The 23617-nt window shown below is 40.9% G+C and overlaps 1 protein-coding gene across 1 annotated transcript in view; it reads right to left on the reverse strand.

The window, feature by feature from the left end:
• Window positions 1–23617, reverse strand: part of ntng2b (netrin g2b) — an 82727-nt gene that overhangs the window by 29522 nt on the left and 29588 nt on the right. Inside the window, exons 4-6 of the mRNA XM_088011341.1 lie at window positions 9379–9551; window positions 6610–6639; window positions 5109–5219 (exon numbers count right to left, since the gene is read on the reverse strand). Coding sequence (XP_087867467.1) covers window positions 5109–5219; window positions 6610–6639; window positions 9379–9551 — 314 coding nt within the window. The remainder of the gene's footprint in view (window positions 1–5108; window positions 5220–6609; window positions 6640–9378; window positions 9552–23617) is intronic.

The following is a 23617-nucleotide window of genomic DNA, read 5'->3' on the forward strand; positions in this document are numbered from 1 at the left end:
TCATAATCCTGTAGAAATGCACCCATCTGTCCAAATGGACTCACTAACAGTCCCATGATGACACAGTCTCTCTCGCACACACACACACACACAAGCACCTACTGCACACACACGACGTCGAACGCATCCCCCTCTGTTCATGTGCATACACACGTCTGGGTGTCCTCCTCACAAATGGATTTGCATATAATGAGATCATTTATCACTTCTTCTAAAAATCGTCTAAGAAAGTGTAAATAATACCTAAATGTCACTTGTCAGTCTTAGCATTCTCATCATTTGTTACAAGAGTGTGAGACGCTGATTTGGCTTCGCAATAATGAAGCCATCGTGATTCAGGATCTGTTAGCATCTGCATGAAATCTTAATGGAAGTCAACCAGCATGGATGTTGTTAATGCGTCACATGATTTTCAAGCCATGATCCAATCAGTCGATAACCAGAGCTGAGGTTGGGTTTTTTTCTTTTCTCTTTTTTTGTGAAAAATTCAAGGATTTGAGGAGAGCAGCGTGAACGCCGGCCCGTGTTCGCACACTTTCCCGCACGTGCCCGACCACGTGACCGTGCATTTCGAAGCTCTTGTTAAGTTCCAGATTTTTGGATGAAAAATAAAACGGTGGTCACGTGAAGGTCATGTGGTCGGGGCTTGTAGATTTATGACAGGGTTCAAGGATTGGGTCACTATGACCTGAAACCCCCCCTCCACCATGCCTACACCCATCTGTCCAGACTGACCAATGAGCTGCGTGCCCGGTGGATCAGACTCTGTTGCCAATAGATCGCTAATCCTCTGAGCGTGCTCGCTGATGTAACTGGGGCAGAGACAAGACAAAGGATGCGAGTACTATGACATGGCTGTCTGACACATACTGCATGCTGTAAGGATTTCATAGATACATCTGGGCAGGCAGCAGTTTATAACACGAAACAAACGACAAATCCCTTCGTTTTTCATTATTCCTTCCCGTCCAACCAGAAAATATTAAGATATAAAATAAAATCCAACCATGATATGATGCTACAATTATTTTCTAACTTCCATTCCTGGTCAAATATTTTGAAGTTTCAGAAAAAACATTAGACATTAAAGTTTTTTTTTTTTTTTTTTGTCATTTAAGATAATTAATGGGGTAAAGTGAACTACTTATAGACATCATAGCTACACACAGCAGCATAAAAGCTTGGCGTGTCAGTGTGTTGTAGTGTGTGTGTGTGTGTGTGTGTGTGTGTGTGTGTGTGTGTGTGTGTGTGTGTTGTAGTGTGTGCGTGTGCAAACAGTAGTGGCGGCCGCTTGGTGAGAATGGGACCTAAGACCTCAGATCCCCGTGAGGACACAGAGGAGATGGAGATGATTTATGGGTTCCACTGAACTGCACCATATGCCTGCCATAAATCTAAACATGCACACACACACGCACACACGCACACGCACACACACACACACCCGCACACACACACACTCACATGCACGCACACCTACACACAAAAACAGGGTTTACATACAACAGGGTCAGGCTAAAACCTAAATACACTCCTCTAAGCCTAAGATTTTTAAAAAGGCAGCAGTTGCTGTTGGATAGGATTTTTCACCTTTGAGCTACTTATATTAAATAGTCATTTAGTAGCATGTATGTTTCTAGAATCAACTTCCCTTTTTTTTTACTCTCTGAGCATACATATCCATATTTTTAAATATGTTGTTTTTGTCTGTTATACAACCTGAGTCAAACTGGGAGTGTCTGTGAACATCAGTTTCCAGATCTTCCAGATTCTCAATTGGATTTGGAGCTGAACTTTGACTGGGTCATCTGAAAACTAACATGCTTCGGTCTAAACGTAGCTGCAGCTGTAAGTTTGGGGTCATGAAACACGTCCTCTGGCTCAAGTCTTTTGCGATCCCAGTTGAAGAAAAACCCTCAGCATCATGCCGCCACCACAATGTTTCATGCAGGAGCTGTTCTGTCCAGTGCAGTGGTTCTACATGGCACTGCACACCGAAACTGACAGGATGCCCTAGATTTTATTTAGGCATATCAGAGTAAAGGGGTCTGAGTACAAATACAAACTTTAGTTTTCATAAGTTTTCTATAAGGAGCAACTGGAGAGGCTCCTTAAACTAACATTTATGTTTTTGACTGGGGGAGAAAGCCATCAAAAACCCATGGATGCACAGCACATAGTACATGCAATCTCCACACAGAAAGGTACTGAATCATTAAATCAATATGTGATATTTGAATTAAGGTTGCAAAGGTGCAGCAAAAGCATACAACTTAAAAGGAAACACTCTGTAGGCAGTTTAAGATCAGAAAATGTTCCTGTTTCGCTCGAGTTTGACTGAACCGCGCACGTTATCGTTAGCCGACGTCCTTCATGATGAACTATCAAAGGCTCTCGAGCCCCTCAGTCGAAGCTCCTGTCAGATTCTCCTGAGTCATTGCTAATCATTGAACTCTTTTGAGTTTCCTCCTGATGTCAGCCAAACAACAAAAACTGCTGCGTTGTTCAAAACGCCCACGCTTAATGGATTCCTTCAAGACCAGAAAAAGTCCGATGACATCACGCTGATGTGGAAATCCAAGCGCATCCCACGTTTTGACTTCCGTTTTGGCACGGCATTAAAGGTGCAGCTGCTTACCAAGATGGCAGGTTTTAATTTAGTATGAAGGCAAGCTGGGCTTTAAGGGCTTTAAAGACCACTTTACTGTACATCGAGGCAGCTGACAGAAACCTTCCCCGTCTCTCCGGGGGTTGTTTCAGATCAGTCAGTCAGAACAAATAAAGTCTGAATATCCACAACACTTTGACAACCCAGCTTTCAAGACAGGACAATCCACATCCAACATTAATGTCAGGGATATAAAAAGCCTGAGAAACGGTCAATGTTCCGCTTAAGACCTCCAGTAAGTTGGAGGATGAATTATGAATGATTCCTACACTGACACAAACACCCCGACTGTCAGAGTCTATAAGCACGTCCACAGGAGCGCACATTGGACTTGTCACAGATGTGTAGGAAGTTCCTGCTGCAATGTGACTGCATCATTTAAACATCCAGAAGAAGAAAAAAATCATCACTTATTGAGGTGGTCAGATATGTTGGACTGATAAAAAAAAAAGTCTTTCTTAATTTTCAATAGCAGGCTTCCTTTGGGGCGTTGTTTTTGTGTATGCAGGCACCAGAAGAGGCTCTGCTGTGCTATCATGATCAAATAAAGAGAAACTTCAAAAGAGGAAATTCAGCTTTTCACTTCGGAAAACCCACCCACTCATTATTTTTTACCTACTCCCAAACTTAAATGAGCAGATTGTTACAATTTACTACATATATTAAAATGTAGTAAAAATGAAATGATACTGTGTACATCTTGATGTCTCAGGTCACTAGCCAGTTAAAAATTAATCAGTCCACATAATCAATTTGCCTCCTTATGTTTTCACTCTTCACAGCTTCAAGTCACCAGAGTGAATTTCGGAGACAGAAACTCTTAAAGTGCTGTAAGCTGTTACAGTCGGCTTTGAAATATCCCGGCTGTGGTTGGACCCCAATAGGTATGAAGTCCTGTAAAAGGTCATGTAACCATTAAAGAGTTTGAGCTTTTTGGAAGATTTGCTGTAATTGTTGAATTTGTAAAGTTTACATAGATGTGCTGAATAAATCTCCTCCCTGTTGGTCTGATTGGAGCAGAGAAGATTCAAGTCTTGTGTGATGATTTTTATTCAATAAGTTTACCACTTTTTCACCCCCCAACAAGAAAAGTGCTCCAACATCTTAGTTAGGATTGAATCTCTGATTTGCTTGGATTGTTTTGGAACATCCAAAGCAATTTACTTTCGTGTGTGTGTGTGTGTGTGACAGTTCTGGTGAGATTGGGTGATCCAACAGGGCCATGTACCCGAACACACATCAAAGCTGGCTTGGGAATTGACAAAGCAGATTAACATGTCATTCCTGGAATAGCGCCAAACAGGAAAACAAGTGAATTTATGGACTATTCTTGAAAGCCAGGTCTGTTCCAGGAAGCCAAATAATTTAAAGGAACACTACCATGTCTGTTAAGGGAGAAATATGATGGCTACAAAAGATAGGGGTTTCTCTGCAACTTCTCAAGATGCAATAAACCAAAGACTAATAGGATGGGAGTAGATTCTAGCTGGCATCCATAAATTATGACCCTGTGTTGATTGGAGGGACTTCACAATAAACTCAAATGTATGAAGTCAGTTCTTGTTTATAAAATCATGGTGTAATAATTTCACCTTGAGAAAAAAACATTATATGACCTGTATGGCCATGAGTGTTTTCAAACTTCTGGCACTGTCACTTGTACAAAATTGAGAACATATTTCTTTGTAAGCTAATCAACAAGTCAAGTGTAGCATATGACCAAGGACTCAAATTAAAAGCCTCTGAAGCTCAGTTTTAACTTACTCCAATAATCTCGAACGAAATCTCTACAAACTATACTCCTAGGAGTTGTTGTGCAGTCAACAATTTCTCCAAGCTGTGGCAGTGCCAAGCCAACAAGCACGTCCTCATCGTTTCCATAATACGTTTCATATTGACTGCAAAACAAGGAAAGGTTAACTTAAGGTGTCTCATTGTCTTGTAGGCCAGGATTGTTGCTTTCAGTCTCTGGATGAGCTAAACAGCTGCTGTCTGCTGCATCATATCTGAGAAACAGACATGAGAGCGCTGTCAATCATCTGTTCCAGCTCTCTGACAGGGAGACGAATGTTTCCCAAAATACTGAAGCACTCCTTTAAGAAATATTGGTGAAGTAAGTGTCAGAATCTTAAAGACGGGGGAGCGAAAGAGGAAAAAAATAGCCTTAAGCATTTTATTGTTGCAAAATCACAAAAGCACTTGGCTTCTGTTGGTGTGACCTTCATGAAAAGGTAGATTTGCTGTTTTAGGACTAAATAAAAAAGACACTTTTTTTTCTGCAGTGTGTGCAACTGTTGGTGTAACTAGAACTACATGTCTGCTGGTGTACACTAGACAGGACTGAAGTGACATTATGGGGTTAGGCTTCCGCTACTTGTTTTTACAGTAAAAAGGAAAAGCTACTTGGTTTCTCTATCTAATGCTAAGCTACGCTTCGCACCTTCCAAAGGAGAACTTAAAGGCTCGTGTGTAACGGCCGGCGACCGTTCAGCTTCGGAGATGAACGTTGCTTCAGTTGCAGCTTCAACGTCATCCTCACCCTCTTTCCTATCTTCATTTGCAGGAAAAGAAAACATACAGTGTGAAGGTAAAGAGGTGATTTGTTTTTGTTTTTCTTTTTTTTTACTTTACAAACTCAAACAAATTAAACGATGCATTGACAAGTGCCGGATCTGTCCTGCAGCGATGGGGACAATTTGCAAAACAGAGACGTTTTACTCTGTTCTCACCGGACGTTTTGGGGACGAATGGCAATTTTTTTTTTTTTTAAAAACTGTCTGCAATGTATTCATGTGGATTGAATATCCTGTGATTATCAAAAATGAAAATGATGAAAAATGAACTCATAATGAGGTTAGTAAGTTGAAAAGGTTATTGGCTGAGAGGAGAATGAAAAATTATGTAAAAAAAAAAAAAAAAAAAAAAAACTTGACTCAGGATCTCCTTCAATGTGATCAACACCGACGTTTTGTACACCTACTGGTGGAACACAGGTATTGCAATCCCAGAGACAGATTCTTTTCAAAAATGGAAAAAAAAAAATTCATTTAAAACTCACCATACCATTGAATTAAAAATGAGTTTGAAATCGGTCCTCCACAGCTAACACCACACAGTCATCTAGAATATTTTACCAAAGCCATTATTTGCTCAAATAAATCACTCAGTTGTGTCTTGATTGTCAAAGGAGGTCGCGTTGGAGTCGCTCTCTCTCTGCAGCCCGGTCCAGTTGCTAAGTTTGCCCGTGCATCCACTCGTCTCTTACTGTCAGGCCATGTGGAGGAGAACCCAGTGCTGTCAGGGTAGAAGTTGCCACTTTGCCGATCGTTTCTGTCTAACAGCTCGGAGGCTGAGAGCCTCTCCACAGAGAGAATCCCTAATCAAATTCCCTTTTATTCCTGCCTTCCCTCGCTCCTCACCCTGAATCACACTGCATTACAACAAACTAACATATGCCCACATCCTTATCTCCAATTGCTCCCTCTGTTCTCTCCCGGCTCTGTTTTGCTGCTCCATGCACCGACATATGCACAAACCCCCCCTACCCCCCCTCATTCCTCCTTCCTTCAATCCATCAGCGGCAAACTGTCATTAGTCTAAATATGAAAAGCAGATATGTGGAAGAATTCCTTCTGTGCAGGTTAGTGTGATGTTCTGTGATGAAAGGATGCGGCGACAGAGAGATCTATTAATAATGAAGCTCCAAGTGTAGAGATGTAGGGGGGAGAAAAAAGAAAAAAAAAAAGAAAAGAGCGACTGGAGAGAGCCAGCTGAACATCACAGGGGAGAGAGGTGGAGTTTAGCAGGGATACAGATGGAAAAAAAAACATAGATGGTTAACTTCAAAATTTCAGTGCAACAGAAAAGGGATAAGAAGCGAGCGGGGAAGAGAGGCAGAAATGAGTAGCACATCTTCTCCTTTGATTTGCATTATTACTTACTAGAACCGGAGGGGGAACCAGCAATTGTACCTGGAAGAGAATAAGAAAAGGAAGCGGAGATGAGAACTTGTTTATTTATGCATTCAATTTGCCTAAAGACTCGACTCTGGCTCATTTATCAGACTCAGATGGGGGAAAAAGCCGGGTTGCAGAAAAAAAAATAAAAATAAGGGTTGCAGAAGACCAACCTCTCACCGTCCCGGAGTAATTACAGGATCTGAACCGTCTTCCCCCTCATCCCATATTTTCCTCTTTCCCAGATTCATATGTTCGTTCTACCCAGTTAAGTGTCTTTCTTATTAGCTTCCCCCCCCCAAATAAAGCTTATTTTTCAACTAAATTTAGATTTAGTCTTGCGATGTTTAGTGCATTTTGTCTTTTTCAAAGCTATGGCCGTTTTGCTTTCTATTGCAACCAAGCGGAAGCTCCAAACATTTAAATTTTTAAATGCCACTAATGGGATCCAAGAGTTTTAAAAGGCCAGGGGTGAGGTCTGAAGGTGTGTGTTAGCACTAATATAAGTGTGTTGGAAACAACAGCAGAGAGGGGTGGTGGGAGGGGGAAGAAAACTGACAACTTTCTGCAGTGTAGCTGCATGTAAAAGTGTGTGTGCGTCTCCACTGGTGTTTCTCTTATTGCATAAAGAGTGTGGCAGTATAAAAGCAGAAAAGTGGGGAGGGGCTGCCCTAGATTATTATTTTATCATAGCTAGCTGCTGTGCCTGGTTACTCTCTCCAAAAGGATTTCCTCCTCACACACCGCTGTGCTGCTGCACATCCCTGATCTGCTCTCTGCAAGCAGGTCACAGAAACTCCAAAGAGCTTAGTGTCCTCGTAATCTTTCAAACCGTCCTTTCTTTTCAGCTTGTTCTTCTGGTTCTACTTTTCATTCAGGACCTGAGAGTCACAGTAGTGATGCCTACTGTACATCAATCAGTCCAATATGGAGCAAAAAAATTGTCATTCAAAATCTTTTATGAGACAAAACTAATGAATGTCAACTCTTCTTAGATAAGAATGATTCTGAATTCAATGATGGCTTGTTATGATATGATTAATGCATCGATTGTACTACAGTGAGACAGACTGCAGCCCTCAGAAACAAAGTTCACAGTCTTGACGTAGAAGTAATTTAAGCACCATTTGTTTCTGGTTCATTCAGCCAATGAGAGAGAGCAAGACTTGAACCGGATAACACGAAGGCTTTACAGAGTACAACAAAGTTCAACCATTTGAACTTCAGAATCATGCTTTGGGTCTTTTTCACAAAAGTATGCTACAGTTATCAAATGGTACAGTTAGCCATAAAAATGAATCATATCAGTTGTAATTTTAGGAATTATTTGAAAAATGTCTGACCTAAACGATTGTCACATTGCAGTAAAAAACAAAACCCAAACAGGGAGTTTTTAATCATTACGTTTCTAACTTCCTTTAGCTGTGAAGTAATGCTAATGCTAGCTTGTACAGCAGATATAAATGTAAACAGCAACTGTAAATGGAGAAATTAGATTTGTAAAACGTCTTTCTTATTTTACTTTTTTACACATAGGAGTATTTACACATTTATCTTGTTATTGTCATAACCTGTGTCTGTCATAGCTGAAGTCTGGGGTTTGCACACACTCATCATGGGTATGCGCGCCATATCATTTTGTCCTTTCAAGATTCATCTGAACTGTTTTTCCCCAACAAGTCTGAATTCCTGAGAAAATTTAGAGTCTCAAAGATTTCAAAAATATATTTCGTCTTGACAAGGCCAAGGACTAGCTTCTCATTAATGACCACAACTGAGTGCAGCTGGCAGTTTCTCTTTACCAGCGTCAAGAAAATATTTTTGGCAGCGCTGACCAATTCTGCTGTAATGGGGAAATCAAAGAAACTACGTGAGATGTGAGGAGAACTGCAGATCAATAAAAGTCCAATTCTAAGATCATCAGTTCAAATATTCATACAGGAGTTGAATTTTTCTAATGCGTAACCACTTTTCTGGGTCTTGACGAACACCTGAGCTGTCACTTTCAGATGGAAGGAAATAGTTTAGATGTTCACGAACAACCCAGGAGATCTCACGCTGGAACAACCAGAGTTGTGGTGAAGTGAGATTTAGATCGTCATGGAGCCTCTCCACCCAAATCATGTTGAATTGACAGCTTTCTACACGGACGAGCAAAATGCATCCCGGGGAAAAACAAAAAAGCTCAAATATCAGATGAGAAAAAGGCTGAGCTGTTTGGCTACATAGACGAGAATAATTTTTAGACAAATAAAGTTCATTCTAACACATTTAGGAACATTGTATTAATGATCAAGCTTAGTAGTGGTAGCATCATGCTGTGTGACTTTTTCACAGAGAGTAATGCTGGATCATTGGGGAGAATGAATAATAAATAAATATCTCTACATTCTCCAACTTTACCTAGCATGAACACCTACATTTGGAAACATTTGTGTCTTCCAAAAGGACAAACAAAACGAACCAGGTTCTAATTAGCAACTAAACAATGTTTTAAACTTCTGTTGAAAGTTTGTGGATTGAGTTCATAACCCTTCTGGATACCAAATCCACCATGAAGAGTGGAAAAATATTCCCCCAGGCTTGTTTCAGGGGTTTGATAGCCACTAAAAAAAACATAAAATTCACCTTTAACTTTCTATGAATTATAGGATTCATAGCCCAAAATGTCTGACGCTTTATCCCGTGATGAGTGGACGCAAACGTCTGACCACTCTACATCAGATGAGCACAATGCGTGAAGCAGGTACGTACAGGTGTTGGGGGTTCCAGTTGGTGCAGGCAGGTAGGAACCTGCTTTCCAGGACTTGGCTTTGAAGCCCTTCTTGCATTTCTGGCAGTCCTGCCCGGTGGTGTTGTGTTCACACTGGCACTGGAGGTTCCCCTCAGTCAGCAGGCACTGGGAGGCGTGGAGGTTACACTTACACCTTGGAGAAGAATCAGAGAAAATAGTCGGCATATGTGAGAACGCAGACTGTGACCCACTGATAGTAGCGGAGGGCAAAATATTGTAATTTCACCCAGCGTGTTGATGAAATTAAGAGAATAAGTTTATACAGAGGAATGTAAAAACGTAAATAAATCAGGGGCAGCTAAGGGTCTGCCCTTAGCTGCAAAACCGAACACATTCCTGAAATTGAAGTGCATCGGTTATCCGACTGCAGCTAGCACATTTGAGCGGTTTACTCAGTTAAAACTACAAACCTGCAAAAATAGCAGATTTTTATGAGGCACACCTCTTAGGCAGAGCCCCGAGACTTTCAGCTTTGATGTTTTGGTTCGTTGTGTTAACTGTCACTTTCCAGTCTCAAATATATTCGGTTCTGCCTCAGAAGTCACCGACAGAACTGCAGCATCCTTTTCCTGTTTTGATGTTTGCTCTCTCAGTTTGTACAGCTGCCACTCCATCTGATTCTGTTGTTTGATTTCACTTGCAGCCTTTCTTACTTCACCCACTGAATGAAGTAAAAAAACAAAAAACAAAATAATTTCTCACAATTAGCTGTTTTATTAATCGATTGCAAAGCTTGCAGGTTTTGCTCATTTACATGTAAACCAGTAAACGGTAAATCAGTACGCTGGTATTTCAGTATCTGATTTTGTCTATTTTTGCATCTATGAAATAAAATGTGAGTAGTCCAGATCTGATTTCAGCATGAGGTCTAAGGCATACAACACAAAAGCGAACAGCACTTTCCTTTTATTACATTCCCTTACGGCTTAGAAGAAAAATAATTTGACCTTTATGCTGGAATTTTATGAGACATTTTTACGTAAACACTGCCAATTCATTTACTTTGCAAACTTTTCAAAAATTTCCACAACAGCAGAGGTACAAATGAAAGATACCCAGAGACACTCAGACCTACAGCAAGCATTCTTCTTCTCACAATTTCGTTTTTAAATAGAAACATTATTTAAAGTAAAAAACTACAACTGTAACAGTTCAATAGGGTTATATTACTGGGAATCATTCAATGTTTTTGTGCAGCTATGCAATAACAGTGCAGTTCTGTTCCAGCTTAATCATTCAACAGCAGAAACTCTGAGGATGTTTTTTTTAATTTTTATTTTGGAAAGCAGTTCACATTTTTCCTCCTCCTCCACCCTGCAGTGTCCCAAGGTTCACTAGTTTGGAGGAAGCTGCTACAAATTTCCCAACAACACCTCATCTACAATAGGTGAAGTGTTATTTCTAAAGGTCTGTGCAACATGACACAAGTGAAATCATCTTTGTTTTGTTTCTTTTACAGTGGATTTTCTGCATTCCCAATATCTGAGGGAACTAAAAATGACTGGGCCCAGAACAGCCTGAGATTTGGTCCAGGTCAGAGTGCAAACTTTGAACAGCAATACTTAAGCTAAATGTTTCATAATTTAATACTCAACACTAACCTGCTACAGGAGGACCAACAGTAATGATAGGTTTTCCTCTCGAAATTATCAACATATGAGTAAATTTCTTAACACTCAAAAAGAAAAAACTACTAAAGATGAACAAGCTATAAAATAAAGGGCTGGAAGACACGAAAAGTGAGATAACACTTTAAAATGTAGTTTTATCAATATTTGCCACCCCATAGGCTGCATAATTAAACCACCAGTTGTATTCTCTTGCATAAGAACGTAAAAGAACAGCATTTCTCAATTTAATCATTCTCCAAATACATATTAAATTAAATTCCCAGGTATGTCTCTGAGTTCTGCTGCGAGTGCATGCACACGTGCACACTTGACCTCGGCAGAGGGCAGGGCCCAGGTGTGCTGATCCACACGCCACACTTCTGCCACGACGGAAATGAGGATCTTAAGGACACTCCGCAAGTATGACTTGGAAATTACAGCCTTTTCCAGTTGAGCGACTGGACTCCAATCCAGTTTGTTCCACTGGAGTGAACACCTATCCGTCTGCATCAAATATTCAAAGAATGGCCTCTGTATTCGAGGGGAGATGACTGCTTCAGTTTTCTCTCCTCGCGCTAATCTTCGGTGCTCTTTCATATTTATTTTATTTCCGTTCATCCTTCGAAGGCGGACGTGGTGAGCAGCCCATCAAGCCGAGGCCTAACTTTGCAACAACAAGCGCAAAATAACGATTACCAAAACTTGGGGAGTTTAAAACAAGAACTCAGTCGACGGAAAAATTGGTGTCTCAGATCACGAGGCTTACGGTGGTCCAATGAATCCCCCCCTCCATCTCCCTCTGACAGGACATGCCACGGAGGATCCATCCACCAACAAAGCCTCATTTCCTGCCTGCATTCTGAAGGACAAGAGCTGTCCACTTAGGGAAGACTGAAATTGGAAATCTCTTTTTCAAGAAGAAAGCATTCTGTATGAGAGAGTGAATGTGTGTCAAATGAGACAGGTGTGTGTGTGTGTGTGTGTGGTTCTCCTCCATGCGTTTGGGATGCATTTGTTTGCGAGCGCAGATGACAGGCAACAGATCAGGCAAAAACAGACGCGTTGTGACTAATGCCTGCACTGAGTGACTGACAGCCGTGAACATATCACCGCTTTTCATCTCCTGCACCTCTGCTGATAAATCTCATCTGTCTCATCTTGAAAGTGGAAGCGCCGCTGAGTGCAGGATCTAAGAGATGCAGCTTAAATCAATACCGGAGAACAGAGTGATTTCCTAGGTGTTGTGCGATGCAGTTTGTGTTTGGCGGCTCTCATTCGACGAGAACTAGCCTGTCCAGCCGATTACACAGATGACAAGCCCCACTTTAGGCACGGCGTTAAAACTCGAACAAGCTGAAAAGATTATTAGGGCTGATAAAAAGCCAATGGGGTCCAATATTTGATTACAGGCTCCTTAAAGTCATCTATTGCGCTTTGCGAAATTTATTCACGCTGAACTTTTTCACATTTTGTCACGTCGTAGCCACAACTTTTAATGTTCATGAAAAGATTTTCTGTAATAGACAACAAAGCTGTGCCACATCCCAATGTTGCGGAAAAAGGTTCTCCGGTCAGACAAGATTGGAAACTGAACCCTGTTGGAAAGCTGCACTGAGCTGATTGGAAGGCGAATGTGTGAATGCACATCCACTGACACTTTTTAACCCTTCCAGACCGAATGCAGCAGCGACGATCCAGCCAAATTTGCAGTATCGTAATTCCACCACACTTTGCGCTATCAACGGTTTCTAAAAGGGGAGACGTTGACCTTTCCAGCCAATCTCGGGTTACTATGGTAATTTGGCCCCCGCCATAGCAGGGAGTGAAATTAATCTGAGGGGCGGTCTTTTAATAAAGGGTAAATTGTGAAAATTACTTGGCAGATATTGAAAGTCCCGGTTGTTATAGATAAATGGGCAAATATATATTTACTCATTTAAAGAACTGCGTACAATTAAAATAAGCAAAAACGTCCATTTGAAACTTAGGTCTTATAGGGTTAAACATTTATTTGTGAAAACAAAAAGTGAAAAATTTTATTTTCTCTCACTTCTCAATTGTGCTCCGTTTTCTTCTAAAGCCCATAAAATGCATAAAAATCCAGAGCTGAAATGCGAAAGTGAAAAACTTCAAGCGGGATGAACAATTTTGCAAGGCAGAATAATTAGAGACGTCTGAGTCGCGCTCGGGCGCGTTTATCCCCTTGACCTGATATTCTGACCTCCACCTCGCAGTACCACCGATAAAGACCACAAGTACTTCCAGCCTCGCACTCCTTCCGCATGACTGATGTGACACTCCGACTCTCGGAGTTATGCGTCTCGCCGCTCTCACTCTTGCATTTGACAGCTTGCTCTGGGATTTTCCCCGGTCCCTCTTTCCAGTCCCTCCGCGCACAAATAATACATGGGAACAATCGTATGTTAATGTGCAAGATGTCGGCCGTTGCTGCAAAGTCATCAAAGCAGGAGTGCAGCAATGAGCTGAAGGATGTTAAGATGGGACAGCTGGATCCATCAGAATTGTTTTTAGTTACTCAGGGCAGGAGGAAGCGAGCAGATTAGATGAAGATAGAGGAGAGGGAGTGAAAATGGGGGAGAGGTTTTTTTTTTCTTCAGAACAGAAGGGATATTCATTCTTCTTTACATTAGAACCCACTCACAAATTGGAGTTTTAATTAGCTGTGGTAATTACAGGTCAGTGCTCTTGTTCATCAATCTGCTCTGTGCAGTCTCTGTGAAACTGGCAGCAGCTTATTTTATGTTTTATTTTTTCTGTTTCCCATGTTGTTTGTCTTTTGCATGCATATGCAAGCACACATGTAGAGGGTGTGGGCGACACGACGAACACACCACAACAAGACAACGAGTGGAGAGAAAGCCCAATTATACCACAGAAGCAAAATGTATGATGGTAAAATGGAAACCGCATCCAAGGCATCTCTATAACCTGCTGCACGCGTTTGTGCTCCATAGCTATTACTGACTAAACCTCTCATTACAGGAAGGAAAATCGAACAAACAGGCCTGATACTTTAGGTTGGCTTCTTTTTTGTTTTTTCTACTTTTGTTTCACTCAGACCAGGCAGCGAAAAAGAAAACTTCCTCATGAATTAAGCCTTATTTTAACCTAAGAGAAATGTTAGCCTTGTTTCATGTTTGTCAAAGAAACAGCCGCAGTGCTTCTGTAAGAGGCATTGAATATAAAAGTAAACTTCAGCGACAAAAGAAAGCCACTAAAGCTCCTGACATTTTTTGCAGTATTTGTGCCTTTAGTTTGAGGCTTTCGTAGAGGCAGAGCCGAGGGTTAAAGTGGCAGCACCCCACTCCAAAGGGAAACGATGAGAATCCACAGTCCTGCTGCATCATCGCCAGGTGTGCTACTTTTTCCACAATGTCATTAGTTTAGATTTTAAACCGGCATGCCCAGGTAAGTAAGGCGATAAGGCGATTCACAGTTTTGCATGGAATTAGGAAATGTTACTGTTAGGTCATTAATGTGGCATTTAAGTTATAATTACGTAGTTTTTGTTGCAGTGATGCACCTGTGCGTTTTACATGGCAAGTGAGAGCAGAGAGGCTCATGCTGGGTAAATTTCTGACTTATTAAACAGTCTGGCTTCTCTTGAGATTAGATTATACATGATATAATTTAACTAGCTGGTAAGGCAGGGAAAATGGGAACGTTATTTTTCAAGGACGTTGTGTATTTCAAAGGCACAGAAACACAGGGCAAATATGAATATGCAACAAATTAATTGGGATATTACAAACACATATATATTTAAGTATTTACAAAGGATTGCTGACTTAGCAAGCTTAGCTCAGCTAACGACGCCAATGTGCGCAGTTTCACAAAAAAATAATAAGGGTATTTTTTTTTCATGTGCATTTGATGCGACCAATGGCCGCTGTGCTTTACACTGAATACAATTTATTCAATCTGTGTAATCTAGTGACACGCTGTGTTGTGAGGAGCATGTAATGTATGGGGGCTTCCTTCTCATTTGGTGTTGAATAAAAAAGAACAATAATAATTGCGAAGAAAGAAAGTACGTCTGAATACATGTAGCGTTCATTAAAAACATGTGGTACAGCCATGGCTGCAATACGGTGCTCTGCTGAAATCTCGCTTTGGACTTTTTCTTTCTTCCAGCTCATCTTGCTATGTGTTTCTCAGTCCATCCCCCACTGAAAGTCTGTCTTTTTCTAGTCATGTTGCCCCGAGTACTTAATGATTCGAGAATGCCTGATTTAGACAGCAGAAATGCAGCAATTATAGGGATAAATAACAAGAAAGATAAACAAACATCAAGGGGGAGAGTCATGTGGTGGCAGAGTCTAAAAAAGCAGCTGGAAGCATCAGTTAATGGGGCTTTATCTGTCTCTTCACTGCAGCTTATGTGCATTCCTCTGTTGCTCACCAGGGACACAGCTATCGTTCACTTTTTTCCCCTCCTTCCATCTAGTCCCACTGAACTTTGTCCAAAATGTCTTTTTCTTCTCTATACATTCATTTTTTTCCCCCCATTTATTCCCTTTTCTCCGTCTTCGACTCGCCCGTGTCGGTCTGTGTCGCCACGGCCTTTTAGCTCCTTTGCCTCTTGCTCGTTGCACAAGTGTTCACCGAGCAGTGCTTTGGGTAAATTGGGTTGTGGACATGTGCTTGAGAAGAGAGGTCTAAAGAGAGAATGGAGGGGATTTAGATGATACGGAGGGCTGAGCAGTCAGTACAACAGAGATTAGGGCGGCCGTGTCAAAGACATGACAGTCTGCCAGCCTTCGCGCTCGCAGTGATGAAACTTGGAGGAGGGGCAGGGGGAGGGTCTGTGTTTGTGAGCTCTAACCTGTGATGACAGATTGTATTGATGCAACTCTGACCCAACAGGAGGTCTCCCTCCTCTGCTCTGCGGTCGATCAACCGTTTCTGAGACGGACCATTCCACACTTTTAACTGCCTCCTTCCTCTGGAGGCAAAAAAAGATAAACTCACAACAGGCTCCACAACCTCCGGTAGTAACACTAGAGGTCGAGTCTAATGGGCGCCGAGTCTTATGGCTTTTTAAAGGGAAAGAAAGGCTTAAAGCCAAACTAAGGCTGGCTGATGATAGAATGGCCAACTATCTTTTATGTTCATCCATCCGTCCATCCGTTTTTCTAAGTCTGGTCTTTCACACTGAGGATTATGGGGAAATTACACTGGGTTGGATTGACGTGGTTAATATGTAGCTAATAAAAAAATGGTTGCTATGGGGACTTAGTGCTGAGGTTCTCTAAAACAGAGTTTTGGGTATTTCTGTTACAATCTGCATCCTGTCAAGACGAGCCTGGTTTGACACAGATCAGGATCTTTCAAGATTTTTTTAAAAGTTACATTGACTGTAGATTTGGGCGAGTTTAGGTGATGATTGACATACATCTGCTTTACCTGAAAGGAATGAGTTTTTTTTCCCTCAAGTCTTAAGACTGGCGAAGAGAAATTGATTTTTCACATTGCATTACATTTTTCTGCAGAATGTATTTGCAGAAAAATATATATTAAAAAAATCGCTGTTCTTGACATTACAAATAAAAAAAATAATTTATACAAAAAATTTGATGTTCTCTCATCATTATTAGCATCTATTTTACTTTTCAGGATTACAGGAGAGTTCTCCCCTGACCGCACATCGCTGATCCAGAGGTGGCCATGAATCTTTTGTTTGAAATAAATAAGTTAGTTGAGTTTTAAAACATGAATGAATGAATAAATTAACATTTAAAAGATCTTCAAGCTTGTCAAATGGATAAAGTGCCACTGATGAGGGTGGTATTTGTTGTTTCCATAATTTTACGACATATTTCCTTCAATCAGGTATTTCTCTTGACCTCATATAGAGCCGACTTTGTAACAAGAAGATGATTCCTGTTTTGCAAAGCGTTGTTCTAAAACCACCAGGAAATCCTGCAGCTTGGAGAAAGAGCTTTGAGTCTCACTCCCAGACTGCTGCGTTCATCCAGTTAAACTGTGGGAAGTCTCTTGAATGTTTTGCTGTGATTATTGTTAAATATTTACATTTTCCCTGAGGTTTACCTTTTGCATCCTCTTCCCTATTTACCATGGACGCCAAAAAGGCGAGGAGATGCTGCAGAATTGACTGGAGAGATGGAAGAAAGGCAATTTTCACCGCAATGCAATATGAACATGCAAACAACACAACACCACTGCTCCTCTAAAAGCCAAAAATAAGATTCATAAAGCACAAAATAGTTACTTTCCTTCTCCTGTATTAGAGAGAAAGAAAATCAAAAATGTATTTATTACAGCATTTAAATGTTTTTTGGTTTTTTTTGCCTTTTACCGTGTAAAGTCATATATGTTTATTACAAATTGCTTTTTTGACTTTTCTTATTTATTCAAAATTTTGGACATTATTTTAGAACCTCTAGTTTAGCTGGATCTGTACGGTGGAAGAGGCTAAAACAAAGGTGACGATAACATTTGTTGTTTTTGACATTTAATTGTTTTTAAACCACTAGTTCAATTTCAGCATAAAAACTGTGAATGACGTGTAAGGTTAAAACAAACAAAAGCAAATGAGATAATAAGATTATGCTAAAGGTTTTCAGCTAATTATTTTCTCAAACACATTATTAGTGACCTCTTCATAGTATCTTGTCGGTATCCTGGGCAAAAGAAGAGTCTTCAAAGTGTGTGTGACCGAAGCACAACAGAGGAGACCAAGCGCAGGGTGGGAGTTGATGCAAAGCAGAGATCAACGATCAGCTCCACGCCTTATTGGCTTAAACTGAGGTCTTTATCACCACGTCCTCCTCCTACTTCCTCCCCTCGCCTCGACTCGTAAATTCAGAGCAGCTAATTGGACATGACTGCGTTTATGTTCCTGGTTCATAAATTTCTTTCTCTGAAGGGAGAAGATCGATTTTCCTCGAGCGCAGCCGTCCATGGCTGAACAGGGGCCTCTTCAAACGTTCACTCACCTCTCTACCACGCCTCGTGTCTTTTTCTTTCTCTCACCACCATCCATCCTCTCATCTGCGTTTTCTTTCACTCTCTCTCTCTCTCTCTCTCTCTCAAGACCAAACAGATAATCTATAACTGACCTGCTCTGCAGGAGTGCGGGGAGCAGGGATTACAGTGCACTGCTTTCCAATACTTTTCTCACTGTCTTGTCAGCTCATTCCAGACTTTCACATTACCTAAAAGCCAAATCAAAAATATCTGCAGCTCTATATCAACTGTTTTTTAATGCCAACAACAAAAAAAATAAAACAACAAAAAAAAACAAAAAAAAACAAAACACTTATTCCTTGGATAAAAGTCCGCGGAGTGGAAAAAGCTGCAGGCCAGAGTTTGAGATCCTTATTTCAATACTGCAATTAGCAATTACACGTGCAATGTCTAAAAGCCAAACTCTAAAGAAACAAATCTGTCAACAAAAAGGTTGTTTCCTGTGCAGTCTTTGACATCTTCTACATGTGAAAACGGGCTAATCTGAGCCAGTGTGTGATCTAAAAGTGGGAAACATGAGTTTGTGATTTTAAAAACTGACCAAGCTAAACGGTCAGTTCAAAAATATTTTTGAAAATGGTTTGAAACATTGTGTAATCTGATGCAGTTTTAATATACACTAGTCTGTCCTGGCTAAATGAACGACTCAGTATCTTGAACAACTACGGATCTAGATCGCTCTTGACACCATTACTGATAAAAATAAATAAATAATAACTGTGGCATGTCGTCGTTTCTGGGTGCATCAGAAAACACTAACACTGTTTAACTTCATGCGGTGATAATCTTTACTGCATCTGACCAAACAGAAAGTAAACAGTGAATGAGCTAACAAAGCCCCTTCACAAGCCTCACTGTACTCTCTGGATCACGCTGTCTGATCACAGCTTTCCCTCTTATGCTGTTTCTCTTCCTGCCTGGCTCACTAGACGCTTTAGTTCTGTTGTTGGTTTTACCAAGAGACAAATACAGTATTTCAGCTGATAGTACTGTGACTTTGCACAGTAAAAATACCCATTATCTACTAGTTATTAAAAAAAAAAAAAAAAAAGCCAGCCTCTTTTGCTCTGTATTCTGCTGTGGAGGAATAGATTTCAAAGTGAGATGCTGTCTGTTCCATTTTTGGCCTGAAAGCCCCAACGCAGGGTTGACCGCCTCGTTATTAAGACTACACTGGGACCCAAACCCAGAATACATAGTGATTGGAGCATCTGTTGATTTTGCATACAAGCTGCTCCAGGACACTCCTAAATGACTCTGAATCTGGTCAGAGCTTATTGTCGGCATTTAAAAAACAACAACAAAAAAATGCAGTTTTTTTCTACTTTTTCGTTTTCTTATAAACAGTCAGACTTGTTCATGTCGTTGCAGCTCTTGCAGGCAAAATACGATTTGATTAGTCTCCTCTTAATGATTATTTTTAGTTATTGCATTGCATTACTACTCTCTATCAGTAGGGGGCCCTGCAACCACTGAACCTCTCTTCCTCTGACTTTCTGTAGGACTGTCTTCAAACATAAAAAAAAAAAAAAAACAGGCCCCAAAGAACCATGTGTCTCCTACCTCTTTGAATACAACAGACACACACAAACCCAGCGCTTCTACTTGTTAAATATATTTAATGTCAAGAGGTTACTGGATGTTTTTGGCCCTGGATAAAACATTGAGAGGTACGTCAAGCAAAAAGACATCCTAAATTATTCAGAGAGGACGGATGACCTTGACTGCCTTTGCTATCCACACCTTGCGTGTCTTTGTAGTCAGTGTGTGCAGTGCCGATGCCGGACGGCGAATGTGTGAACTCCCTGGTGTGTTTTTGGGATAATTCTTTATTTTAGCGCAGCGTGTTCTCAGTAAGAAAGCGCCTCAGTCTGTGACCGCGCACCTTAATGCGGGATCGACGGAGGATACGGAGAGAGACTTTTGTGGGACTAAGCTCACGAGTAAATTATTTACACAGCATAAAATAAATGGCTATTGCGTGTCGAGCCGGCGCTCCGACCGGAGAGCGGCTCTGTGATTGGCTGTGTTGGGTCACGTAAAGAGCAGCAGGCAAACTGGGCCTTGCTTTGAGGTAGCCGGCTCTCTGAAGTATGCAGTGTATGCACAGGACCAAACAGGTAAATAATGGAGCCGGGGCATGTCCTGCTCCCCCATCCGGACCTCAGAGGACTGCTCTCATGATTGCAGCGGAGCCTGCTGAGAGTGAGAGAGCCATATATTGAAGCAGTTCAGGTGTGGGTTACATGCCAGCTGTGTGCTGTTTTTGCTGGCCTTTCAAACTACAGGGGGAAGTAATATGTTGCTCTCAGGGAGTGGGATTTTGTTGGTTTTGATGACGCCTCATGTATGCAAGTGTAAGACTGTTACTTAAACACCCAATGTAAGCGTTCTTCTATAAGATGCACTAGTGATCCCAAGCCCACCCCAGCGTGCATTTGAATTAGTTAGGGATCTTGCATAATACTCTGCCCATAATAATGCAATGTATACATAAAATCAACCCCTTACACTTATTTATCTTACCTTGGAACTGAGGAATTAGTAGATACTTTTGGTCCTTTTCACTGTCACCCAAAACAAGATTATCTATTCAATTGCTCAATACTGGGGATGTCCTAATCAGATTCCAAATGGACAAAAATCAACCCATGAAGCCTGTTGTTGTTGCTGTAGTGTGTGTGATTTAGTCAGCTAAACCCTTAGTGAGCAGTGCAGCTGCATTTTATTCAGCCATTTGCAACAATGAGTCTATTTTCATGAGCCCATTTGGTTAAACTGTATCATAGACTCTATAGACACACATTTTTTTTCTGATCTAACAAATCTGTTTTCCCTACAGCAGTGGTTTCCAAAGTCTGTCCTCAAGGGCTGGTATCCTCCATGTTTTCGTTCTGCCCCTGATGGTAGTTACTGCCTCCTCAGCATGTCAATGTTCTGCAGAACAAGCCATCATTTCATCCACGGCTGATAAACCAGGGAGAGAACGAAAACACGCAGGATGCCGGCCCTTGAGGACTGACATTAGACACTCCAGCCCTAAAGGTTTTAATGATTTTTAGTCATAGTGAAAGAGAGGTTGCATTGTCTGCTATTGTTCTCCATGCCCATGTCATGTGGCATAGTTTGTGGGTTGTTTCGACATCCACGAACGAGAGATGAGCAGCCGTATCGTCAGTTTAGATTAGATTTCAATCTGAAACATACATTTTAGGACATGAGATAACTTTTTTGTGTGTGTCTGTGCAGAACTGGAACCACACTGATATATGTTATCAGTCAAACTGTCAAAGAGTCATATCAAAACAAAGACTAAACACCATTCTTAGTCTGCGGTTTCAGAAAGGCATTCAGATGGAGCGAGGTCAATTTAATTTAATTCAGTTTATTAAGATAACGCTAATGCACAATACATTATCCAAAGGCACTTTACCAAAAAGTCCCTTCAATTCAGTCATCCATACATTCTAATTGATCCTAGTTATCAAACGGCACATCAAGTTCAGTTTTTCTATCAAAACATTTAAAACATTTTAAAACATTTTCTATTTAAGGAAATCTAGCCGATTGCGTCACATCCGTGACTCGAGGCATCAGCTTCCCCTGGAGAAGAACATAGCGACAGTAAACACTTGACTGCATTGTGTTGTTGATTTTAAAGCAACCACTCATACTAATCATGCAAGTCGTGACAGTGGAGAGGAAAAACCAAATCAATGTTTGGTTATTCCACCAAATACTGATTTCTGAACTCTTCCTGAGTTAAAACATCAGTATTGTTGCTTCTAAATGAACTTTAACTTGTTTTCTTTGCATTATTTGAGGTCTGAAAGCATCTTTTGTTTTTTTGTTGTTTTTTTTTTTTGCTATTTTGACCATTTCTCATTTTCTGCAAATAAATACTAAAATTTTGGCTTGGAATTTCAGACATGATGTCAGAAGTTTGTAGAATAAAAGAACAATGTTCATTTTACTCAAACATGTACCTATAAAAAGTAAAATAAGACAAACTGATCATTTTAAGAGATCTCTTAATTTTTTCCAGAGCTGTATGTTGTTTTTTTTTCCAATAGGCACTAAGTTGTAACAACAAACAGATACAGGATTACATAAGTGTAACTTCATTTTACTGTTTCCAAGCATCTTCATTTGTTCATTATTAACGCTGCCTCAGTTGTAATTTATAATCACATAAATCACCAAGGTCCCCTGACTGCCAGATTAATCTCCTTTTACATATAAAATACACAATAAGGACATTTTAAGGTTGAAAACATCCAACGAGAGGATCTGACTCTCTCTCTTCTGGCCGCCTTTGCTCCCGTTTAGGCTACAGGGGGATGTGGGACGCTGCGTGAAAGCACCATATCAGCAATTCCACCCCATGATGCTAATGAAAAGTTGTACTTAAAATATATTTTTTGCTGAAATGTATCACCCATTAACGGAGGCACCTCCAGAAGTAAATGACCACTGTGAAGGCTCATCCTGCTGGGGGGCGGCGGGGTGATAATTATAGACCCGGCATGAATTGTAATAGCATTGTGAGGGGAATAATGACACAGACTGCAGACGCCGCCTCACCGAGGCAGACACGTCGGTGCATTTTAACGCCGCTCCCACTGAAGAGGATCCCAGCCTCGGTCCATCCTCCCCTAAAAGTCCTGAAATCACCATAAAAACTGCGCTTGATATTAGAATGTTACCTCCCTGCAGACTCCTTACTGCTGCTGAATTTGTTTTAATGAACACTCTCACAAAGAGTAACACCTGGGGTGAGAGGAAATTGGGTGTAAGATGGAGGTGGGGAGGGAGAGGGCTGGGGGGCCGGGGGTTGTTATACGTTTTCTTATTTAAGATATGAACACGGAGAAAGTAGTAATGGGAGACGGGAGGCAAAGGGAGGAATAAAAAAAGTGATGAAGAGGCAGAAACTTTGGGACGGGATGGGGTTTGTTGGGAGATCCTTCCTGTTCTCTGTTCCCCCGCAGAGCATGTAGACCCCTGAAGGGTGATATAACTGTTTGTGGGCTATCTATATCAACTTCTTGTTTATGTATTAGAATGAAAAGAGAAGAAGAGAAAAGAGAAGCAACCATCTTAGATGAGAATCAAAGTCCATGCAGAATCTCTTTGTCTTTTTCTCTGATGTCTGTTTCCCCATCATAAAAAATTAACCAATGCACTTTTGAACCTCTAATGTGTCGTGGAGTATTTTTTTTAATAGATTATTAATATTTAAAGACACAAGCACACCTGGACCTGTTGGCCTTGACTGTGCAATACTTTCAGTGACTGCCATCTTTGCAGCCTGCCTCGTTTGAACGAGATTTGTGTGAAATCTTCTGGAAGGCCCTAAAATGTAGAGCGAAATGCAATCTGACAAAAAAAAAACAAAAAAAAAAACACTCTCATACACACAATAGTGTTCATGGCTCTTTTACACCCATTGTTGAAATTACAGTTTAATTCCTGAGAAACCGCGAAGGGGGCGGAGGACGCCTGGGGTGGAGGAACCGACTTGGGATCATTCAGAGGACAAGGGTTAATATAATTATCCTCCCAAAACCTTGAGACT

Source organism: Poecilia mexicana, unplaced genomic scaffold, assembly GCF_051168715.1.
Source record: "Poecilia mexicana isolate PSO_F unplaced genomic scaffold, ASM5116871v1 scaffold_12, whole genome shotgun sequence".
NCBI classification, from domain to species: Eukaryota; Metazoa; Chordata; class Actinopteri; order Cyprinodontiformes; family Poeciliidae; genus Poecilia; species Poecilia mexicana.